Here is a 24,260-nt window from a genome sequence, read left to right as displayed (position 1 = left end):
TCAAAGCCTGCCAAGCCCAGGGCAGACATTACTTAGGAAAGGGAGGCAACATGGCCTAGCAACTCCATTGAGGTCCAGGTGTCAAGGAACCTGCGTTCTACTCCCAGTTCTTCCACTGTCTCACTGTGTGACTTTAGACAAGTCACTTCCCCACTCGGTGCCTATTTTCCCATTAGCATAATGTGGACAATTATAATGAACAAGCTTTGCACAGCGCTTTCATCATATTTTGCACATATATAGCATCTTTAACAGAGGACCTTAAAGCTGGACTTTGCAGCTTTTTTTTGTCAAATAAATGCAGAAAAATCTGAAATCTTATAGTAAAAATAACTTTTGCTCAACCACAGCAGGATCTTAATGACTAGATAAACATCTTGTAGCATTTTTGCTAATACCTAGATTATGAACGTACAACCCCAGACTAGAATCTTGGGGAAGGAGAATACACTCATAACTGCCACATGGTAGCTTGCTCACCTTCTTCCCAGCATGCCGTAAAGCCAGAGCCAGCTCGGTGGAGATGGTGCTTTTTCCCACGCCTCCTTTTCCTGAGAGCACCAGAAGGATGTGTCCAACTCCAGCCAGGTTACCTCTCTCTGTGAAGGACAACAGAACAACGCTGAGGCATCCCTGCACCTCTACACAGCATCATGCTGCACTGAGGATGTATGAATAGCAATGCCATAGGCAGCCAGCTGAGTGACTCCTCACATTTCACAGCTAAAAAGAAAAGGAGTACTTGTGGCACCTTAGAGACTACCCAATTTATTTGAGCATGAGCTTTCGTGAGCTACAGCTCACTTCATCGGATGCATTCATCGGAGCTGTAGCTCACGAAAGCTCATGCTCAAATAAATTGGTTAGTCTCTAAGGTGCCACAAGTACTCCTTTTCTTTTTGCGAATACAGACCAACACGGCTGTTACTCTGAAACATTTCACAGCTAGGACATCATTCCCACTAAAGGAGTTATCATCATGTAAAGTACAGAAAAGACATTTTGGCTAAGGTGTTGCAAAATGTTTAAAAACAGTGGGGCAACCTGAGTCAAAATGTGATGGTGGATTTTGAGTAGACAATTATCCACTAGGAACAGGGCTGTGACTCATCAGCTCAACATACAGCCAGTGGGTGGTAAGGACTTTGGCTCTGATTCAGCAAAGTACTTAAATTGACCTCAGTGGGACTTAAGCACATGCTTAAATGCTTTTGTCACTAATGCTCTGGGCCAGACTGCAATTTGGAACCTAGTGAAACGCTCTGGGCCTTCCCTTTCCTCAGCCATCCAGTCCCCTAGGAGTTTCCTGCTTTCTGTGCTGTGTAGATCTTGTTTTTCTGGATGTGTCAGTGTCTTGTTTTAAATTTTCTTTGGTTTGCTTGCTGCACTGTCAGTGTTTGCTCTGGTCTACGCAACCTCTGTTTATGAGTCATGACTCATACACAGTGTGCTTTCAGTCCCCAGGGAAGGGGTGTGAACACATTCTTCTGAGATTCTTTAAATGGAGTACAGCTAGAGGGCCTCAAGGGGTACTGGCAGAGGCAGAGCTGGGAGAAAATCTGAAATTTGTGATCTAAAGATCCATCTAGAGACAAGAACTACACAGCTCTGAAAGCAAGAAAAATTCAAAATGGAGATAAAGCCCCAGCAAACCTGCATTAACACACTCATTTCACCACTGTAATGACACCAGAGGGAAATTACACCTTTGAACCATCCCAAGACTGAAGTTCTGTATTGAGTCACAGCACAGATAAGTGGCAGTGCAAGATTCCTCATCAATGGAATTCAACCTTGACCCAAGGGGACCAGCTCTATACATGAGAGGAGGAGGAGGATGGGTATTGTTACAGGTTTCTGGAGCTCAGGGCAAATGACGCTGCCTCTTGGCAAATTAGGGACCTTGGTTAGTTTCTGAACTCACATGCTATATTTGGTAGAGGGCTGGAACTTGCTGTACCTCCAGGACCAAAGATCACTGACAATTTTAAGGACCAATGTCTCATGAACCACATGAAACAAAGCTTATACACCACAGGTTTCCAATAAACCCATCTTTCCAAAGGCAGATCTCTGGGATCTTGTGTTCCAGCAAAGGCCTTTACTGCTAAAAATCAAATCTGGATTGTTATGTGGGAGTGGGGAAAAGAAGCAAGGGAACAATGAGAGTAACCTGATTTTACAGCAAGAATGTTACCTAATTTTGTTTTAGGTATGTTTTGTTATGGATTGTTACTTTAAGTGTTTCATAAACAAAGTTAATATCAGCACCTCTGCCGCAATTTGCAAATTTGGCACAGCTTCCTGAAGATTTTTTCTAAGGCCCTAATTATAGATAAACTATCTCCATGAATCTTTACATTATCTGTACTTCTGCACTAGTAGGACCAGGTGTCCAATGGAGAACTCCCTCACCTGACTCAGAGGTAACTGAGGACTATTTGAATTCCAATGGCTCCTAACACTCCTGAATGATCAGTAACACATTCTGGAAACCCTAAGGACTCAGACATAAAGGTAAACACAATCCTTAGTAAGTCCAGGAAAAAACAGGAATAGCTAGGAATAGTTAACATGAATCATCAAGGAATTTCCTAAAGCTTCACATATCAAAGTGGGGTGTACCTCAGACTGGTTCTGTTCGCTGAACCTGAACCGTCAGAAGCAGCATGTGAGAGGAAGATGTGATCTCTTGCTTCAGAGGGAATTTTCCAGTGTTTCAGGAAATATAAAATAGCAATCAAGGAAGAGGAAGACTTCATTTTACTGAAGAACAAGCTGCGTGAGAAAAACAGACTTCATCTTGAGATGGAGCCTGCTTTGATCATGGGAGAAGTAATCAGGAACTCAATCAAAGGTAACTCATAGCACAGATCTCTGCTTTCTTTCTCCTTTGTCATGAAAGGAAGAAATTGCAAGACGTTTCCATAGGTGTTTAATATCTAACATCCTTTTATGTAGGTTCTCTCTCTCCCCCATAATTTTTAAAAACCTCTTTGGTTGTATACAGATGAATTGTCTGTTGTCATATAGTTGGGGAGCATATTAGGTGGCATTTACAAGGTTAGCATTGTTATTGTTCTCTCAAAGGGGCCAAGGACTAGAGAAAGCAGCGAGTTCCAAAGGCTAGATCCACAAAAGGACATAGCCTTAGGTGCCTAAAATGGCAGCTAACATGTGGGGGGACTCCGAGATCCTCAAACCCCCTATTCAGCTGCTGTCTAACTGCATAGGTGCCTACATCCCTCCTGGTGGACGCACACAAAACCACTGCAGTCCTGACACCGCCAAGCTGCTCAGTGCCCTAGGTCATGCTTAAGCCCTGTCAAGGCTGATTCCCCACTCTGGCATGTCAAGTGCAGAAGTGGGGGCCCACAAGGATTCTAAAAATTAATACTGGCCACTCCAGGCTTGTATTAAACTCCCATGGTTACAGCTTTTCTCTGACCTTGGATGGGTAGATGCTACCATCACCCAAGTGCAGAAACCCCCTTTTGAGAACCCAGAAAGGTGCACTTGGGAATTCCTTCCCTCTGGGGAAGAGCTGAGAAAGAAAAAACAAAGAAAATCAGCTGTTGCCACCAGCTAATTAAACAGCATGTGCACAAATCTCTTAGGACACAAAAGTCCTAATCCTGTTCTTAAAAAAGGTAATTTTATTAAAAACAAAAAGAAAGAAAATACATCTGGAATTTAGGCTAATGCTAGATTTAAAAAGAGCAAATATAATAATTAAGCATCAAGAATGGTTTTCTTGAGGTCCAGCTTAATGGTTAAAAGCAAAACAAAAGCATCTGGGTGTTAGCACAGAGAAGTGGAAGCCATAAAGAAATAAAAGAGATAAACCTAATCGTGTCTTCCTAGACATTTCCTGATCTCCTTACATATCTGGGGTTTCAAATGAGTAATTTCTAGGTATGATTTAATGATTTTTCATACCTGGCGCAAGCTCTTACAGCATAGTCCAGCCCTGTCCCTGCTCTCTGGGAGCATAACCACAGACAGACAAAACGGGAGTCTTGTTTCAATTTTAAGAAGTTCTAGCCTTCCCATTGGCTCTTTTGGCTAGGTGCCCACTCACTTCCTTTTACCTATGCATGCAGTCAGACTTTTTAACCTTTTACAAGTAAAACAAATAGAGAACTGCTACCAACAGGGATTTTATAGCTAACTGGGTGTCTGGGTGTCTGTAAAAGGGATCTACCTCCGCCCCTTCATTTATCACAAGTCCCAGTGGAATTCACAAGCTAGGTGCCCCTTCCCCCCCATCTCAATTGCAGGGCCTGATCCAACAGGTGTTTTCTGAAGCCCTCACACAAGAGACAGCTGGGTGGCATGCAGGAGAATGCCCAATAACCCAGTGGTCAGGGCTCTCACCTGTGAAACGGCAAGGACCTGAATCAGGATCACTCATAGTCCAGGAAAGTGCCCATCCCCATGTGATGGGGTGTTCTGTGGCAGGTCTCCCACAGCCACTCCTGTTGGAACTGGACCACTTTGTATGAATAATAAACTATTCATTGGACCAGAAAGAGATTGATTCTACAGCCTAGTGGTTGGGGCTCCCACATCCTGGGTGAGTGACCTAAATGCCATTTCCTGCTCCAATGAACATTTAATCATTTATACAACCAGAGAGATTGAGAGAGGCCCACCCCAAAACATCCAATAGCATGGGGGTCAATCCTCCTCAGGGATGGATGCCCAAATCAGGCAGAGCAGGGATTTGAAAATGGGTCCCCCACCTTCTGAGTGCCCTAACCTCTGGGCTATTGTTTATAATGGGGTGACCATCAGTCTCCAACTCTCATGCACGCACACCTGAGCAAAACAGAGACAGAGGGCTGACCTGGTTTAGAGCTTATCTATATTTGAAATGTTGCAGCAACACAGCTGTAATGCTATATTGTAGACATTACCTACACCAACGAAAGGGGTTCTCCCATCAGCGTATGTAATCCACCTCCTTTCTAGAGTACGCAATCCAGCATATGTAATCTATTTCTTCCATTGACCTGTCTACATGGGGATTTAGGCTAGTTTAACTAGGTCACTCAGGAATGTGGATTTTTGACACCCCTTGTCGACATAACTGGGTCCATCTAATTTTCTAGTGTAGACCAGCCCTTAGGTGCCTAAGTCCAGGAGTAGGATGACAGCTGTGAATCCCAAGCGGAGATCTGTGCCTCCCTCTAGACCAGAGTAGGTACCTATTAACATTTTTGATGGGCTAATTTATTCAGCTTCAAGCTTAGCATGCTAAGCCCCATTCTGTCAGTCCTATTCTTAGGTGCCTAACTCTCCCCAGGCCTGGGCACCTAACTCTGGGATGAGGATTCCACTGGGTAACAGGACACCTAAAGGTTAGGTGCTGCAATGCTCAGTGTTGCAACATCTAAGCCCTTTTGTGGATTTAGTCCCAAGTTGCTGGTCATAAGAGAAAATGTAGCAGGAGTCGGACTGAGTTAGGTTACTAGTAGTGTGTCACGCCACAAATTCTTGGCAGTTTCATCAGTTTCTGCAAAGTCCATGTGGTAGGATTGAGAAAGATAGTCTCCTTGCACATGGGAACTGGTGCTGTGCTGTTTTAGGTACTGTCTACACTACAAAAAAAAAAAAAAAAACACCTAACACCTACTGTATAATTGTCCCCAAGATACAGTTAGGCACAATCTGCTCTGAAAGGCTGTGTTTTAACTATGCTGGTGACCAGCCATGTCCCTGACACAGCTGATTTTGTACCAAATTGTAGACAATGAGTAAAGGAACTATTCATAGTTCTCAGCACATCAATGATCCCTGTCTTTGTTTTACATCTATTCTCCGTGCAATACTAGATGCAGTTCACTGTCCTAGTCCTCATCTTTAAACCTCAGGTCAGAGTGGGGAGTACAGAGGAATCTCTCTAACGCCACACCTCTCCCAGACTGCTACGGTCAATCGGGAGAAGAGAGCTGGCCAAAGCCAGGTCTCAGCATCCTCGGCGCAGCCCCCAGCCGCCGAACACCACAGTACCGAGCCAGGAAGAGCACGTGTCTGGTCTTTATACCTAGGCCTTCCCTCTCCAGAAGCAGACACATACTGGCCAAAGGATGACATGTCCTTGCTGTCACGGGGAAGCGGAGGGGGGAGCGATGGACCCCGGCTGGGAGCCACCCCCAGTCCCAGCGCAGCCAAAGCCCCGCCCCACCCATGGCTGGCGGAGCAAAGCACAGCAGGCCTGGTCAGCAGCGGCTCCGAGTCACGCATATGGCCGCTGGGTGCCACAGAAACACGGTCCAAGCAGCCGCTGTACAGCGACGCCCCTCGCCTTGGGGGGTGGCTCCCGGGAGCCCATCGCTCCCCGTGCATAGTGTCGGGCAGGGACCGGGGGAGGAGGGCCATCGTGAGCGGCTGAGCCTCGCAGTCCCCACGGCTCGGGGCTTTCCCAGCCTCGTGGGGCTCCGTCCCAGCACAGCTAGGGAGGGGGGTCAGGAGAGGCCGCCGCGGGAGCCCTCGCTACAACCCCCCGCAGAATGGCCCCGCTCCTTCTGCCCCTCCAGCTCCCCACTACTCACCCCCGACTACCTCCATGCTGCTTTAAGCAGTGCTCCTGCACTTCCGAGTGCCCCGAGATCACGCGCCGAGGAGCGCCGCGACCAATGGGAAACTGAGCTCTGGCTGTAATCCCGCCCCGTGAACTAATATTGGCCCAACTTGACCTTGCTGACTGACGTTCTTCTCAGCCAATGGCCTCTGCGTTTCTGTTACGTGATCACGCTCTAAGCGCCTCAGTGTCTGAGTTAGAAACTTTTCTCCAATGGTGCAGCCCTCTGAGGACTGACAGCCCATTTGACCAATGGTATCAGAACTTAATGATTTTATCCCCGCCCTCTGATCTGTGAGCGAGGGGAGCACGGTCCAACTGAGAATGTCGGATGAGGAGAGGCCCCGTTTCCCGGGGAAGTCGCGGCCAATGGGCGCGGAAGGGGCGGTGCAGAGGGTGAATTGTTTATATCTTGGGAGGGGGAAAGTAGGTCAGAAGGAGAGCGAGGGTGGCCTAGCTGCTAGGCGGGCGCTGCGGAGTAGGTAAGGGGGAAGTGGGATGAAGCTGCGGCCGGTCCCTGGCCGAGGGAGTGGGGTTAGCCTGTTCCAAAGCGGGTTATGCGGTTGCGACTTGTCCCCAGGCTGGGGAGGGGGATGAGCCTGCGGCCGGTCCCTGGGTGGGGGGAGGGGGAATCTGTACAGGGAGGGTGAGCCAGCAGCTTGTTCCTGGGCGGGGGGATCTGTGCTCTGTTGGGGGGCTGCTGTCTGTGGGAGGAGGAATAAATCTGTGTCTGTTTAGGGAAGCGGATGTAGATCTGTGGGTGCTTTAAAAACTGTCCCCCTCTGTGGGGTCAGTCTTTGTCCTGTGTGGGACGACGGGGGACCCCATACTGCTCGCTAGCCACCCCCATTCCCCTCCCCTGGCATAGCCAGGTTTGATTCTAGTCTGGGCTCAGTCCCTGGTTCTCCGAACGCCTGCTGGGTTTGTACTGGGGTCAGTCGTGTCTGGCCAGGCTGGGCTTCCTATGAGTATAAGGGAGTGGGGTGGTGTCTGGAACTGGTCTGGTCCCGGCCATCTCTAGCAGATAGGAGCCAATCTGTGTCACCTCTGTGTCATCGCTGAGGGATTGATGCTGCCTTGGATACCATAGAGATGAGTCTGGTGTAAGAACCTCAGAAGTACAGAATTGCCGTTTGTGGTGCTGGTCTGTACCTGAGAGCTCTAGGCAAAGTCACTCTTCAAACCCACAGACTTGAGTGTCAGTTGCACACTAGTGACATCACCCTACCCCTCTTGTGCCCCAGGGATTCTGCAGTTAGAGCCCTGGCCTGGACAAATGGCTGATTCTGCCAGCTGTAGCCCTGTGGCTACCTTGTTTGCATCCTAAGGGAACAGAATCTGTGTAGCTAGGTAGATGGGGTCATTGTTATTGAGCTGCTCTTTCTTCCTTACTGTCCCTGTGCATTTGGGAAACGTTCTATGGGGTACTGTGCAGCATGGCATCGCTTTTTGCCCTCATGGTGTGTTGAGTGTGACTTCAACCTGGCTCTTGTAGTTGTGCAGGCTGCTCCTTTGTTTATCCCATGCTGACCTCGCAGCAGCAGCATCACCTGCCCTCCTGACTAGGAAGCTCAGTTACTCTAATTCCTTCCTGACAGGGTAACTCTGTCACTTACTTACCTGCTGAGCAGATTGCAGGAGGTAATTTGCTTGCTGCTCTGAGCAACCATCATCATATTACATTGATCCTGGCATTCTTTGTTAGCTGCCAATCAAGTGCCACATAGACCTGAAACTGGTACTGCTGGGCCTTGGAACCTTGCATGCAAATCAGGTAAAGCTTCATTCTAGACTTCCTCAGACCTTGTACTGCCCCAGATATCTGTGATCATGCGCCGCCTGGCTTGTGGCAATCCCCCTGTCTTGGGTCAGTATGACAATGGGCCTGTGCTCTGATGGGCCCTCGGCCATGGGACTGTCTCTTCCCTGAAATCTGTCTGAGTTCTTTGTGCATGACTTTTAAAAATGTGTCTAAACTTTTCTTTCTCCGTCCTAGATGACTGAGTATAGCCACTCTTGAGTCTATATTAACCTTTCCCTCTCTTGTGCTGTTTTCTGTTTCTTCTGCTTCTAAGATGCCTCAAATTGTTCTTATTTCTCTCTTTTTATGACTATGGCTTTTAATGCTTTATGCAGTGGCTTAAAATATATTGTATTGCCCAGTGTCTTTACAAATACTGTTTTTGTGTCTTACACTGGAAGTCAATCTTTGCCCTTCCCTGTGGAGTATCACCCCTCCCACACCTCCACGATTCTCCCTTACCTATGGGCTAAATCCATGCTTCTGGGTTATTGGCCCTCTAGCCTTACCCTAGTATCTTTCTTCTTCTCACAGGCTCTGCTTTCAAACAGGCTTAACTTCTGATGTGTAAGATCAGGCTAACTTTTTCTGTGTCATGCTAGCACTTCACTCTCTTATCAGCTTGGGCACCAATAATGAATCTTTTCCATTCTCCCCTGGAGATCTCTGATCTCCTCTTTCTGTGTAGTAGCAATGTTTAAACAACTTGGCATTCTGCTGATGCTTAACAAGTAACGGTGGGTGCAGGTTTTCCATTAATCTATTTAGGGTCCAATCCTGTTCCCACATGAACCTCTGGCAAAACTCCTTGACCTCAGCAGCAGCGGGGTTGGGCCTTTAATCTTTGCTCACTAATTGAGACTTGCTCTCCCTTCCCCATCACAGGTTAGATCCAATTATAATTTATAAAAAGGAAGAAGAATGGTTCTCAAGTCTCTGCTGAATAAAGACTAAGCTGGTTCTTGGGGTTGTTTGTCAATAATTAGGCTTTGTCTGACTCATGTACTTCCTGCTGCCTGCAGTCTCCCTGGGCTAGAAGTAAATCACATTTGGATATGGACATTCTCTTCTTTCTCCCCTCCTTCAAAGGTACCTGATTGGGTGTTAGTCTAGAGGTACAGATTGACTCAATCTCAGTTTCCACGTTTCCACCCGTCCCTGGGTGTGTTCTTTTATGCCCCCAGCACTCACCGGCTTTGGTAAGTGGAGTGCCGCGGCTGGGAGCTGGAGGAGTAGAGCGGGCTGGGACCGCGTCGCTCTGCTTCCTGCTGCAGGTGAGTGCTGGGGGCATCCTTTCCCCAACCTCACCGACAGCGGAAGTGGAGCACCGCAGCTGGGAGCTGGCAGAAGTGGAGCGGGCTGGGGCCACATTGCTCCGCTTACCGCCGCTGCCAGTGAGTGCTTGTCAGGGGCGGGGGTGTGGATAGGGGTTGGGGCAGTCAGGGGACAGGGAGCAGGGGGGTTGGGTAGGGGGTGGGGTCCTGGGGGTGTTTAGGGATGGGGGTCTCTGGAGAGGGTGGTCAGGGGACAAGGAGCAGGGGGGCCAAAGTAAGTTTGATATAACACGGTTTCACATATAATGTGGTAAGCTTTTTTTGTTTGTTTGTTTGGCTCAGTTTTTTGGCACAGACTGCGTTATATCAGGGTAGAGGTGTATTTACACTTAGAACTGATTCTCAGGAATAAAATATGTCTCCCCTCCCATTTAGAACTCTGGCCATAGATTGCAAATCATATGAGCTGCTCCAAAATCAGGTGTGTGTGGAAAGAAGAGGAAGCTGGTATTATACCATAAGGGTTTCCACAGGGTCTCCTGGGGCAGGGCTGGTCCGATATTCAGCACTTTCTTTCCTGCTTTAGGAACAGAATGAGGAATCGGAGTGCCTGTATTTCAGAAGGGGTAGACTGGGAATAGACTCACAGAAATCGTAGGACTGGAAGGGACTTTGCAAGGTCATCTAGTCCAGTCCCCTGCACTCATGTCAGGACTAAGTATTATCTAGACCAATCGTTCTCAGTTCCCTCACTATCAGCAGTGCTCTGAACCAAATCTCTGGGCATCCCACAGGGAGGTAGAAATAGGTCACAGGGAAGAACAGAAAATCACCTGAATCTCAGATGTGTGTGTTGTGTAAAATGCTGGTAAATACCACTTATTTTTCTTTACTCCTTTCCTCTAACTCAAAACTGAGGAGTCTGTGGCAGTACAATATACAGGCAGCCCCCTTTCCACAGATCTGTTAAAGAGGCTAAGAGATGGATCTTTCTCTCTTAGAATGGGGGTGGGAGAGTACAGTGAATGATAAAGTGGCAGGCTTAGGCCAGTACCTTTTTATTTCATTAGCAAAAAATAATTAAGAGCTGCATAGGCCAGGGAGACCCCTCAACAGCGGGGCTGTGTGGGGCAAGGAGCCCTCTAGCATGTTTGCTCTAAAGGAACTTGGCATTTTCAGAACTAGAGGGATTGCACATGAGTTTAAGGGTATGTCTACACTACAAAATTAGGTTGAATTTATAGAAGTCGATTTTTTTAGAAAGCAATTTTATACAGTTGATTGTGTGTCCCCCCACACTAATGCACTAAGCGCATTAAGTCGGAGTGTGTCCACAGTACCGAGGCTAGCGTCGACTTTCGGAGCGTTGCACTGTGGGTAGCTATCCGACAGTTCCCGCAGTCTCCGCTGCCCATTGGAATTCCGGGTTAAGCTCCCAATGCCTGATGGGGCAAAAACATTGTCGCAGGTGGTTTTGGGTAGATGTCGTCAGTTGTCCCTCCCTCCGTGAAAGCAACTGCAGACAATCGTTTCGTGCCTTTTTTCTGTGCAAGCTCCATACTGCTTTCAGCAGACGGTGCAGTAGGACTGCTAACCGTCGTCGTCATCCACCGCTTCTGCTGCAACTCTGCTCTCCTCCTCTCATGAATCCACCTCGCAGATCCTCTATATGACCGTTATCATCCACCACTTCCGCTGGCACTCTGCTCTCCTGGTGGTCTCGCAGGGCCGCTTCCACTGCAACTCTGCTTGGCTGCTCTTGTCTCACCATACCACAGCAAGTGTGCAGCCCACTCAGCTGTTGTGTCCTGGCAGCAGACGGTGCAGTAGGTCTGAAAAACTGGTCATCCAACCACCACTTCCCCTGAAACTCTGCTCTCCTGCAGACGCCATACCACGGCAAGCATGGATCCCACTCAGATCACCACGGCAGTTGTGAGCATTGTAAACACCTCGCGCATTATCATGCAGTATATGCAGAACCTGCAAAAGCAGGCGAGGAGGCAATGGCAGCGGTGAGGAGAGTGATGAGGACATGGACACAGATTTCTCTCAAACCACGGGCCTCGGCAATTTGGCCATCCTAGTGGCAATGGGGCAGGCTCATGCCATGGAACGCCAGTTCTGGGCCCGTGAAACAAGCACAGACTGGTGGGAATGCATAGTGTTGCAGGTCTGGGATGATTCCCAGTAGCTGCGAAACTTTCGCATGCATAAGGGCACTTTCATGGAACTTTGTGACTTGCTTTCCCCTGCCCTGAAGCACCAGAATACCAAGATGATAGCAGCCCTCACAGCTCACAAGTGAGTGGCGATAGCCCTCTGGAAGCTTGCAACGCCAGACAGCTACTGGTCAGTCAGGAATCAATTTGGAGTGGGCAAATCTACTGTGGGGGCTGCTGTGATCCAAGTAGCCAACGCAATCACTGAGCTGCTGCTATCAAGGGTAGTGACTCTGGGAAATGTGCAGGTCATAGTGGATGGCTTTGCTGCAATGGGATTCCCTAACTGTGTGGTGGTGCAATAGACGGAATGCATATCCCTATCTTGGGACCAGACCACCAAGGCAGCCAATACATAAACCGCAAGGGGTACTTTTCAATGGTGCTGAAAGCACTGGTGGACCACAAGGGATGTTTCACCAACATCAACACGGGAAAGGTACATGACGCTCGCATCTTCAGGATGAACAGCTGCAGGAAAGGACTTACTTTCCAGACCAGAATGGGGATGTTGAAATGCCTATAGTTATCCTTGGGGACCCAGCCTACCCCTTAATGTCATGGCTCATGAAGCCATACCCAGGCACCCTGGACAGTAGTCAGGAGCTGTTCAACTGTAGACTGAGCAAGTGCAGAATGGTGGTAGAATGGGTATTTTGACGTTTAAAAGCACGCTGGTGCAGTTTACTGACTCAGTTAGACCTCAGCGAAACCAATATTCCCATTGTTATTACTGGTTTCAGAGTAGCAGCCGTGTTAGTCTGTATTCGCAAAAAGAAAAGGAGTACTTGTGGCACCTTAGAGACTAACCAATTTATTTGAGCATAAGCTTTCGTGAGCTACAGCTCACTTCATTGGATGCATCCAATGAAGTGAGCTGTAGCTCACGAAAGCTTATGCTCAAATTTGTTAGTCTCTAAGGCGACATTGTTATTACTGTTTGCTGTGTGTTCCACAATATCTGTGAGAGTAAGGGGGAGACATTTATGGTGGGGTGGGAGGTTGAGGCAAATCGTCTGGCTTACGCACAGCCAGACACCAGGGCGGTTAGAAGAGCACAGCAGGGTGCGCTGTGCATCAGAGAAGCTTTGAAAACCAGTTTCATGGCTGACCAGGCTACAGTGGGACACTTCTGTTTGTTTCTCCTTGATGAACCACCCCCCCGCCCCCCGGCCTTGGTTCACTCTACTTCCCTGTAAGCCAACCGCCCTCCCCTCCCTCCTTCGATCACTGTTGGCAGAGGCAATAAAGTCATTCTTGTTTCAAATTCATGCATTCTTTATTAATTCGTCACACAAATAGGGGGATAATTGCCAAGGTAGCCCGGGAGGGGTGGGGGAGGAGGGAAGCACTGGGTGGGGTGCGCGGGAGGAGGAGAGAAGGACAAGGTCACACTGCATTTCAAAACTTATTGAATGCCAGCCTTCTGTTTCTTGGGCAGTTCTCTGGGGTGGAGTGATTGGGTGCCCGGAGGGGGAACCCCCCCCCCCCCCGCGTTCTTGGGCGTCTGGGTGAGGAGGCTATGGAACTTGGGGAGGAGGGCGGTTGGTTACACAGGGGCTGCAGTGGCGGTCAGTGCCTTTCCTGCACCTCAGCCATACGCCAGAACATATCAGTTTGATCCTCCAGCGTTCCATCCTGCCTCCTCTCATCATACTGCCGCCACCTTTCCTCATGATTCCGCCACCTGTCCTCTCATGCGTCCCTCCTGTCCTCATGTTCATTTTGTGCTTTCCTGGACTCTGCCATTGTCTGCCTCCATGCATTCTGCTGGGCTCTTTCAGTTTGGGTGGACTGCATGAGCTCAGAGAACATTTCATCGTGAGTGCGTTGTTTTTTTTTTTTTTTTTTTGCCTTCTTATCTGCACTAGCCTCTGGGACGGAGATGCTAGTTGCAGCGTTGGAACCTTTGCAGCTGTGGGAGGGGAAAAAAAGGGAGAGTAAAATTTGAAAAAGAGACACTGGCCATTTAAAAGGAGGGGCTGATGTTTTCGGGTTAACATGCAGCACAAACCCAACTAAGCCACCCAATTATCTGGGATGATTGCTTCACCCTTCCCCCCACCACGTGGCTAACAGCAGGGATGATTTCTTTTCAGCCACAGGCAAACAGCCCAGCAGGAACGGCCACCTCTGAATGTCCCTTTAATAAAATTCCCCTATTTCAACCTGGTGACCATGAATGATATCACTCTCCTGAGGATAACACAGAGATAGAGAACGGATGTTGCTTGAATGCCAGCAAACACCGGGATCACGCTGCCATCCTTTCTTATGCAATGATTCCAGACTACGTGCTACTGGTCTGCCGTGGTAAAGTGTCCTACCATGGAGGACGCAATAAGGCTGCCCTCCCCAGAAACCTTTTGCAAAGGCTTTGGGAGTACCACCAGGAGAGCTTCACTGAGATGTCCCTGGAGGATTTCCGTTCCATCCCCAAACACGTTAACAGACTTTTCCAGTAGCTGTACTGGCTGCGAATGAATCCCAAGTCTTCAGGGCAAACTAATCTTTCTCCGCCTTCAAGGTCCGGGAGCCCGGGTTGGGAGGGTACTGTCTCCAGGGTGATAAACAGCTCCTGGCTGTCAGGGAGAACAGTTTCTCAGTGCATACCAGGCAAGCGATCTTCAGCCTCCCCCTCCTCATCATCTTCCTCGTCCGCAAAATCCTCATCCCTGTTGCATGAGACTCCCTTGCAGGAGTCCATGTACAGGTGTGGGGTAGTTGTAGGGGCACCCCCTAGAATTGCATGTAGCTCATCATAGAAGCAGCATGTCTGGGGCTCGGGCTCTGACTCCGAGCAGAGGTTTGACTCTTTTTGGTTTTTTGGTAGGCTTGCCTCAGCTCCTTAAGTTTCACGCGGCACTGCTGCGGGTCCCTGTGATAGCGTCTGTCCTTCATGCCCTTGGAGATTTTTTTCAAATATTTTGGCATTTCGTCTTTTGGAACGGAGTTCTGATAGCACGGATTCCTCTCCCCATACAGTGATCAGATCCCGTACACCCCGTTTGGCCCATGCTGGAGCTCTTTTGCGATTCTGGGACTGCCTGGTGACCTCTGCTGATGAGCTCGCCACGCTGCCCAAACAGGAAATGAACTTCAAAAGTTTCCGGTGCTTTTCCTGTGTGCTGTCCAGAGCAGTCACAATGGAGTACTCTGGGATAGCTCCCGGATGCCACTACCGTCGAATTGCGTTCACACTAACCCAAATCCGACCCGGTGATGTCTATTTCAGCGCTAATCCCCTCGCTGCGGAGGAACACAGAAACCGATTTTAAGAGCCCATTAAGTCGACAAAAATGGCTTCGTTGTGTGGACGGATGCAGGGTTAAATCGATCTAACGCTGCTATATTCGACCTAAACTCGTAGTGTAGACCAGGGCTAAGGGATGTTTGGAAGAGGTGTGGAACCCCATGGAAAGCTCTAAGGAGGAGGGAGGGGTTTTTTGTGTGTGACATATTAAAAGGAGATTCTAGGGGGGAAAGGAGGGGATTGAGCAACAAGAATTAGCTCTTCTGTTTTCTTATGTGAGCTTTTGCTGTAATGGCTAGAAACTTGTTCTGATCTGTCTGGGGGAAATAGAACCTCCCCAAACCTGGTCTCTGAGACGCAGCTGGCTAGAATTCAGAAACACGCAAGAAGTTTTGTTCTTGAGGAAAGTCAGGACAAGCTGATGAAAAGATCATTGTCCCTGTACAGCAAGAAGTTGGTCTCTCTTCTCCTCTTCCCATTATAGTCAATTAGTCAAAGATGAGCAGACAGGCGCACACACACATCAACTTGTGTAGTGACTGTAGAGCCAGGCGGCAATGCCATAGACAGCTAAGAATGGGAGAGTTTAATATCAGAACTTGGCTATGCATGGTGTAGTTACTGGACCCACAGGAGCCTGCATATATCAATTATTGATCTTCATCTCTTTTCAGGACAAAGGTGAGGGTGTTGGGTGGTTCGTGCAGTAGCAGTTCTCCCTTATGTGCTAGTGCAGGGTGGCACTGCCTCCACCCTTTGTGCTTCTAGGAGTATTTCTGGTAACCCAGTTCAACATGCTGAGTTCAAAGTGAAGTAGATCCTAGTATTTCTTTCAGCCAGTTTGGGCTGGGAGCTCTGCAGAGGTGGTGAGCTTGGCTCCTGAGGGTAGGTTTATGCTTGTATTGCTCAGCAGCAACCCCTGCTGGCCAACAGGTGTAGCATTGACCATGCTGTGAAAGGTGTGTGTCTTACTAGTCTAGCCAGAGAGTAGTGGTGTGAGAGGTTCCATAAGGCCATGGCGAAGGCCCTGGTTTGACCTGAGCCTGGCTATCCCAAACCTATTCACAAGGTGGCCAGGAGAGGGGGTAGAGCCTGATGACCACTGGAAGGAGGTGGTGCCCAAATAGATCCTTTCCGGTTGACTCTGCTGCTCTGGGTAATCTTATTTTCTTCCCTTCCCATTTTGCAGATTATCTGTATCAAAACACCATGGCACGACGCACACGCAACAGCAGGGCCTGGCACTTTGTCCTGAATGGGGTACGCCGGGATGCAGATGCACGGGCAGTAGCTTTGGCCTCTGGAGCACATGGGTGGGGCTATGACTCTGATGGGCAGGTAGGTTGGAATATTAAGGATCCCAAAGTTAAAACATGCTTTAGAAGAGGATATTTTTAAACACCCATTAAGGAAACCTTTCCTCCTCCCAGGATGCAGGTGACTAGTGGCTTGAGGGCTAGGTGCCCAGTGTGGCAATAGTATGCACAGTGGACCATATTCAGACAAGATTCCAGTAACCTAAGCTTACAGGGCATCTAAGCTGATGCAAATTGGACTCTCACCCAGTTACCAGCCTGTAACTTACAAGTCCCCTTGACACACCACCTCTGAATTTGTCTCACTTGGTATAAATTGATGTAGAAGAGCTGGAAGGTGGGAATGAAGGAGGAAAAGAAATAGAACCATGTAAGAAGGGATAAATTAAAATAGCTGCTGACCTCCTTCAGCTGGCTTTCCCTCAGCTCCTAGTTATACAGGTTAAACTCCCTAGCACGGTGCACATTGGTATGAGGGTAAGATTGACTCAGACACCTGATTGGCCCAGTGAATTCAGAGGGACAATGTATAATTATGTTTTCCTTCAGTCCTGTCAGAGTGACTTAAAGTTTCTACAGTGGTAACGTTCTCTATAAATTCTGCAAGGTCACTTCTGTGAAAGGGAAAGCGGAGAAGAGAAAAGGCAGAATTGTGTGTTTCTAGATGTTTGGCCTGAACATTGAAACAATTTGCAAAGGACAAGCGAGCACTGGGGTGGGCTATGCACAAATGAGCCAGAGTCGTACAAAATCCAAGAGTCATTGTAGCCTTTAAGCATGACTTTCAATCTGGGCAATGGAGCAGGAATACATAGGAAACAGTGGGCTAATTATCTAACACCAGTGTAAATCTAGAGTAATTTACTGAAGTCATTGAGATTAGAGTCTGGCCCTGTATCTTGTATGAAGTACAAACACTGCATAAAAGAAATCGGTTTAGGTTCAGCTGTTTGATCTGCTGGCATATAGGGATAGTAATGTTTAGATGCTGTTGTAACTACTTGTCTTCTGTGTCCATACACCACAGTAAGCAAAAGCTTTTTAATGAAAGTATCTTAAGTGTGAGGCCTTCCAATCATCTGTCCCCTAAGACAGAAGCCAAAGTGGAGTGTTGCCCTCTCTTCCACATGAGGAGCAGCAGCGGTTACTGCTTGAAGCCACCATTCCCTCACTCCTGAAATGCACTCTACATTTTCCCCCTTGCTTGCTGTACTACTGTTGGTAGCATCCTAGCCCCTTTTTCCATGTCAATCCCTCAGCTGCCCAATCTCGCTCTCCCTACCCTGTGTCTGTCCTGTTTCCTCCTTTCAACCTCATACATCCCTAAATCATGTCAGTGATGTAAAATCAAGAATGCAGTGTGCTTATTGTCATCCTCCTTCACTTCGCTTGAACTTTGCATCCTTCCCCATCCACTCATCTGTGTGGGCTCTTTTGGGCATGTGCCCGCTGGGACCTTTGGGTATTACTGCAATACAAGGAGTGTCAAGCCATGGCTTTGTAAAGCACTGCTCAAGCTATGGGATGGCCCTCAAATTTTAGCTTTGATGGTATCCTTCTGCTTTTCCATGGCAGCACAGTGACTCTGACTCTGAGCCAGAGTTTCCTTCCCTCTCGCCCTCCATCCCCAGCGCCATCCCTGTGACAGGAGAGTCCTACTGCAACTGTGAGAACCAGAATGAGACTCCGTACTGCTCCAGTCTGCACACCATCCATCGTGTCAAGGACTGCCAGTGTGGTGAAGAGGATGAGTGTAAGGAAGCAGCTCTTAAACTGCTCTTGCTATTCCTCTGGGGTTTGAGCTGTGCTGCTTTCTCTTTGCCCATATGTTTCAGGGTCCCCTCATGTTATGCAGATGGTGGTGCCACTTGCTCATCTGTAGAGAATGGGGAGGGGACTACCACTGCATGCTTAGTGGGGAAAATATAACCTGTGCTATTCCTGCATGGTGTGCTGTTTTGTTCTTATGACACATTCCGTAGGGAAACTGGGAAGATAACCAGTATATTATCCTGCATGATTCACAGGCTAAACTCTAAAGATGTTAATACACCAGATCTCACGTGTGGGGGGCCTGGTTTCAAATCTGGCTTAGGCCACAAGTGAAACTGAACTTCCTGGGTACATCCCAGGGCATGTCTACACTGCCCCGCCATGAACTTCTGGGGAGCGAATAGCAGTGCACACCAACGTGCTATAACTCCCACATGTGGATGCTGCAGGTACAAATGAAATGGTTCCTACTTTATATGAATGTAATCCAGTGTGCATTGCTGTTCACACACCTGTAGTCTGAACTGTGGGGCAGTGTACATGTAACAAGGATCAAACTCAGCACAATTAGCAAACTGGTCAGGCAGTAAGGAGTATTTAAGATCAGGCTTACTGTGCCTTAGGAGAGCTAGATAAAATCTGGGCCTGGCCAGATGGTGGGGGTGTTCATATGTCAGGAATGAGAAGGCAGAACACTGCTTGCCCTCTGGCTGTAATTTCATGAGCCTAAAGGGAATAAAAATGGGATTCTCCAAAACTCAAGGATGCTCTAGAAGTGTCTTACATTCTCATTTTCCCAGATTAGACATCATCTGGGTCATTTCCTGCCTGTCTTTCAGATTGACGTTGCTGTTTGTAATAAATACTAAAGGCAACATTACTCTGTCTCATTCATGGCCTGGATTCCATCCCAACCTCGCATGCTAGCTGACAGCTGTTATGTATGTGACAGTGTTAGGTAACTGCAGTTGTAGGACAAGTTGCTTGCACATCTGAGCTCTGGTGTTACCTCAAAATGAGAACTATTGTTTGTTGATAGTGACAGATGTGGTTAAGGATGGACCACGCTGGCATGACATCCCTAGCCAGAATACAGCAAAAAGGTCTTGGGTTTTAGCAAGCTGACTGTTCAACTAACCCAGCTTGGTATTTAGCCTGCTAGATTATAAAAATCTTAAAGGCTGTTAAACTGTTACATTTCTGGGTTGGTGTGATCCCATATAGCCCCACCTCCTAAAGATGCTGTCTTTTTTTCTGAACAGACTTTGAGTGGGTGTGGGATGACGTGAACAAATCAACTGCAACCCTCCTGACCTGTGACAACCGCAAGGTGAACTTCCACATGGAGTACAGCTGTGGCACTGCTGCTATCCGTGGGAACAAGGAGCTGGCGGAGGGGCAGCACTTCTGGGAGATCAAGATGACCTCTCCAGTCTATGGCACTGACATGGTATGTTGAGCCAAGCTGTTTAGGAACACGTAGGTGCACAGATATAGATGAGCTTTTAACAAAACAGTACTTGACAGCATGCCTCATCAATAGCTCTCAAAGTACTTCACAAAAACTGGAATCCTCCTCAGCTACCAGACAGGGAAACTAACAGTTTAATGGCTGAAGGACCATTAGATCATCTGTTCTGACCTGCGTAGCACAGGCCATTAAATGTCATCACAATACCCCAATATTGAGCCCAAGAACTTCAATTAGACTGAAGCAGAGAAGTTAAATGACTTACTTGAGATCTCGGAGTCAGTGGAGGTCATGTATAGGACTCGCATCTCCTGGCTCTCCTTCATGCCTTTTGTTACATTATTATTTGTAGGTCACCAGTGATTGTCTCAACATGACAAAATAGAGAGATGGGGCCCTGCCGCACAGTGCTTGGAGTGACAGAATGCAGAGAAATGCCAGATGCCTGTCCAGTCAGAGATGCACGGTTTTCTGACTAGTTCCTAACGTGATGAACGCTGGAACAGCACTGGAGCATGTAGATAAAGAAGTTACTATTCACCTAACAATCACCATTTTCCACTCCCCCTTTGGTTGGCTTTTGATGTGACCATCTCCTGCTTTGCCTGCCTCACTCAGATAAATAGTAAACTCCTAGAGTGCAGGAATAAAACCTGTAACTTGCCCAGAGATTCCAGTGGAGCCTATTGGGACATGCTAATAAAAGTAGCAGAGGGAGAGACCCAAAGGTGAAACTCCTTGTGACGTTCCCCTCGTGTTGTCTGGACCGGTGATCTGCTAGGTGACTCTAATCCTTGACGCTGGGAGGCAGCCTTACCCTGCTTTACTGTGAGAACCCCACTCCTGGGGTGTTCACGCACAGCCTCTGGCATGTAAGCTGCTCCTTGGATTGTGCAACCGAATGACACTAGCCAATATCTCTGATCCCAGCCACAACCCTAGGAACCTCTGTCTTGCAGTATCCAGTTATGCCCGCTGGACACTGCAAGCTTATATGAGTCTAGGGGAGTCTCCGACACACTTCAAACCAAACGCACTGCTTCAGGTAGAATAAACAATCAGATTTATTAACTATAAAGATAGATTTTAAGTGATTATAAGTCAGAGCATAACAAATCCGATTTGGTCAAATGAAATAAAAACGCATTCTAAGCTGATCTTAACACTTTCAATGTCCTTACAAACTTTAGATGCTTCTCACCACAGGCTGGCTGGTTGCTTTTCAGCCAGGCTCTCCCCTTTGATCAGCACTTCACTTGCTTGGTGTGGTGTCTGTAGATGTAGGTGGAAGAGAGGGGAAGAGCATGGCAAACGTCTCTCCCTTTTATCATGTCCTTCCTTCCCTCTTGGCTCCCCCCCCCCCCTTTCAGAGTCAGGTGAGCATTACCTCATTGCAGTTCCACACTGACCAAAGGAAGGGGGTTGACTCCCTTGAGAGTCTAACAGATTCTTTTGTTGCTGCCTAGGCCAGGATCCTTTGTTCCTGTGAGGCTGGGCTGGGTTTGTCCCGTACCTGCCCTGGTGAGGTGTGAACTACCTCTCTGCTCTTGGAGAGTTTTTGCCAGGGCTTATTTTGAGCCATGAGGATACATTTTCATCCTCATAACTACATACATGAAATTATAACCTATAACGTTACTATAATAGCTATGCTCAGTGCATCATGAGCCTTCCTAAGACACCCAATGTGACCAACTTTGCATTGGATACCAATCAATCATTTTATAAAGATGAACATGGGGGGTGTAGCATGTTTCTCCGAGATACAGAGCGTCACACTCCTGTATTGTGTGTCACTGCTATGCTGTGCTTAAAGCCCTGAGTGGTTCCATGGCAGAAACAAAGATCTTGTTTTCTTCTTTGGCATGGGCTACCTCCATCCAGATGGTGGGAATTGGGACTTCAGATGTGAATCTTGACAAGTACCGCCATACATTTTGTAGTCTGCTGGGCAAGGATGAAGACAGCTGGGGACTCTCATACACAGGTAATGCAGGGTAGGGAGGAGGACTGCTGCCTTTAGAGTTCATGGGGAAGGCTCATGGATATGAAGAAACCTAATCCTAGCAATTGTGGAAGTGCTCTGAGTGATGGGAATAAGACTGAAATGGTCACCCGGACTGTGAATCTGCTCTGATATCCCTAATGGACTTGGACTGAAACTGCTGCCCATAGCCAGCCTTCCATTTGGGCAGTGGAGAGAATCAATGCATATTGCCGGTGTTGCTGTTTTCCCATCAGGATTGCCTCTGTCATTTAAAGTCTGTCGGTCTGTCTCTCTCTCCTTTTATAAATACAGTGAAGTAACTTCCTTAGCCAGATACATAGACTGACCTAGAGGCTGAACGTTGTCCATGCCCAACCTCCTCTGTAGATAACAGCATAAAACCACCACTCCTCCCCCCCCCCCCAAAAAAAAAAGTGTCTCCACCTGAAAAAGGAGTGAAGGAAGTCCAATCTCTGTTGTTCTGTGTTTGCTCCATGGCTGAGACTGCCAATAAGGTTCCCTCCCCACTGCCTTGGTGAGAACACCTAGCTCATTTCACTTAGGCTGTCACACCACAGAGGGGCAACAACTTTCAGTCTTTAACACATTTGGCCTATACTTGACCATGGGTCTAGAGGCAAGAGTATATTCCACCATTGGCTGTCTCCTGAGCTGCCAAAGACCCTTCACATGCTCTGGGATGGGGGGCAGCAAAATGGTGGTCATGGGGAAATCTAGGGTTTTTTTTTAATTAAATGGCTGATTCCTTCAGTCTATACAAAATAGGAAGAGATTGTGGAAGGTGGGATGGATCTAAAGAGTGTAGGATTGCTTCTTAATCTGCTGTGTGTCTGTCTAAGGATTACTCCACCACAGGGGAGATAAAATGAACTTCTCCTCAAGGTTTGGCCAAGGCTCCATCATTGGGGTTCATCTGGACACGTGGCATGGAACTCTCACTTTCTTCAAAAACAGGAAATGCATAGGTAAGAGTTGGGACAAAGTGGCCATCATCCAGCCAAACCCACCCTTAAGCACAACAAAGTGATAGGACAAAACATCCAGGGAGGGAGGGGTGTATGAATTATGGAACATTGACCCTTTGGGTGGGTCTTCAGCTTGTTGCTGCCTCTTGGAAGTCTCAGTGCCATCTGACTGTTTGAAGATGGGGATAGTGGGCTTCTGTAAATGGCAAACTGTAGGAAGATTAAGTGCATAAAGCAGAGTGTCTCTAAAACAACTATTCACTTCAACAGGCCTGCCTTCAAATATCTCCTGCTTTCCAGATCTCTATCCATATGTTTGTAGACCCCACATTTAGGTGGGAGAAGGGGTGATAGTTCAGATCACAGGGCATCCTAGAAACTATATCCCTGCATTATAGGTAATTACCTAATTGTGCCCTTGCCTATGACTAACACCAGCCTCCTTGATTTTATTTCCTCCCAGGAGTTGCAGCTACCAAACTGCAGAACAAGAAATTCTACCCCATGGTGTGCTCCACTGCAGCCAAAAGCAGCATGAAGGTGATCCGTTCATGCGCCAGCTACACGTCGCTCCAGTACCTCTGCTGTTACCGCCTCCGCCAGCTGGTGCCCAACTATGTGGATACGCTGGAAGTGCTGCCATTGCCCCCAGGACTTAAGCAAGTTCTACACAACAAACTAGGCTGGGTGCTGAGTATGAACTGTAGCACACTGAAGCCTTCCACCTCTTCCTCCTCCTTGTCAGGAAGCGACTCAGATAGCTCCTGTGGCTCGGATGCAGAGGCATGCCAAAGGAAGAGGTGCAGGAGGACATAAGTTACTTTCAAACAAACTGCCTTGGGGGGTGGTTTCCTTCACTATCTCTGAGGGTGATCCAGGCCAGACACCTCTTCATGGGGACACCAACTTCTAATCAAGTTTGCAAAGACTTCTGCCCTCTTGAAATCTTTTAAGCTACACGCATCAGCCACTTGCATTGAAAACCTATCCCAACTGAGGAGAGAGTGACTTCTTTGAAATAGGCAGCCCAGATAACCTACAGCAAAATTTTCTAGCTTCGTTCTCCTACTCACTACCACCATCACTAGCTGATCTCTAGGGAATAGACTGTTCCAGGAGAGACGCAAGCTTTCAAACCGGCTTCCTGGCTTCAAAATGTGCGTCTCTTCTAGCAGGCTTTATGATCCCATCAAAAGACAAAGCCAGTTGCCACTCCACCCTTCTAACTGTTATGTGTTGGTTTGGCACCTGCAATGAAGGCATCGGGTCACTGGGACGTGATCTAGAACAGCAGTGTTTAGAGAGAGGCTCTTAAAATTGCATCTATATGCTTTACTGTTGGCACTGTTGTGAACGAGCGCTTACTTGCTAGCGCTGATCTGTAAATGATCTCATTTGAGTCCTGTGACTTGTTTAACTGCTTTGCATGTTGGGTACTGCTGCTTTTCCTGTATCAAAGACTATTAACTGGTAATAAACATACTGTTTACTTTAACTGCCCATGAAGGTATGACACAAAGTGTGGCTCTCAAGAATATTGAAAGTATCATAATGAGTCTTGGAAGGGCTATTAAACCTCATGCTTCAGGAT

The 24,260-nt window shown here is 47.8% G+C and overlaps 2 protein-coding genes across 7 annotated transcripts in view; one reads left to right on the top strand and one right to left on the bottom strand.

Moving 5' to 3' along the window:
• NUBP2 (NUBP iron-sulfur cluster assembly factor 2, cytosolic) overlaps window positions 1-6,658 on the bottom strand; it is a 34,119-nt gene extending 27,461 nt beyond the window's left edge. For 2 of the 4 annotated variants that reach the window (XM_074965831.1, XM_074965830.1), the window contains exons 1-2: window positions 6,558-6,658; window positions 481-599 (exon numbers count right to left, since the gene is read on the bottom strand). In XM_074965831.1, coding sequence (XP_074821932.1) covers window positions 481-599; window positions 6,558-6,573 — 135 coding nt within the window. In that variant the 5' untranslated portion in view covers window positions 6,574-6,658. Of the gene's footprint in view, window positions 1-480; window positions 600-2,625; window positions 2,779-6,557 lie in introns of all 4 variants that reach the window. The other 2 variants (XM_074965833.1, XM_074965832.1) reach the window with 2 other exon arrangements.
• A 324-nt stretch (window positions 6,659-6,982) lies between these two features.
• On the top strand, window positions 6,983-24,198 carry SPSB3 (splA/ryanodine receptor domain and SOCS box containing 3). 3 transcript variants are annotated; one of them, XM_074965827.1, is made up of 7 exons: window positions 6,983-7,068; window positions 16,326-16,474; window positions 18,028-18,205; window positions 19,488-19,675; window positions 21,581-21,683; window positions 22,544-22,669; window positions 23,133-24,192. In XM_074965827.1, exons 2-7 carry the CDS (start codon window positions 16,346-16,348, stop codon window positions 23,483-23,485), a joined length of 1,077 nt encoding a protein of 358 aa, XP_074821928.1. In that variant the 5' UTR covers window positions 6,983-7,068; window positions 16,326-16,345; the 3' UTR covers window positions 23,486-24,192. The 3 variants fall into 3 exon arrangements, with proteins under 3 accessions (XP_074821928.1, XP_074821929.1, XP_074821930.1); XM_074965828.1 differs by lacking the exon at window positions 6,983-7,068 and adding an exon at window positions 10,317-10,529; XM_074965829.1 differs by lacking the exon at window positions 6,983-7,068 and having other exon boundaries at window positions 16,467-16,474; window positions 18,084-18,205; window positions 23,133-24,198.
• The last annotated feature ends 62 nt before the right edge of the window (window positions 24,199-24,260 follow it).

The sequence above is a fragment of the Natator depressus genome, chromosome 10, assembly GCF_965152275.1.
Source record: "Natator depressus isolate rNatDep1 chromosome 10, rNatDep2.hap1, whole genome shotgun sequence".
Classification (NCBI taxonomy): domain Eukaryota; kingdom Metazoa; phylum Chordata; order Testudines; family Cheloniidae; genus Natator; species Natator depressus.
The sequence above is the reverse complement of the archived record's forward strand: the minus strand, read 5'-3'. Positions and strand labels throughout refer to the sequence as shown.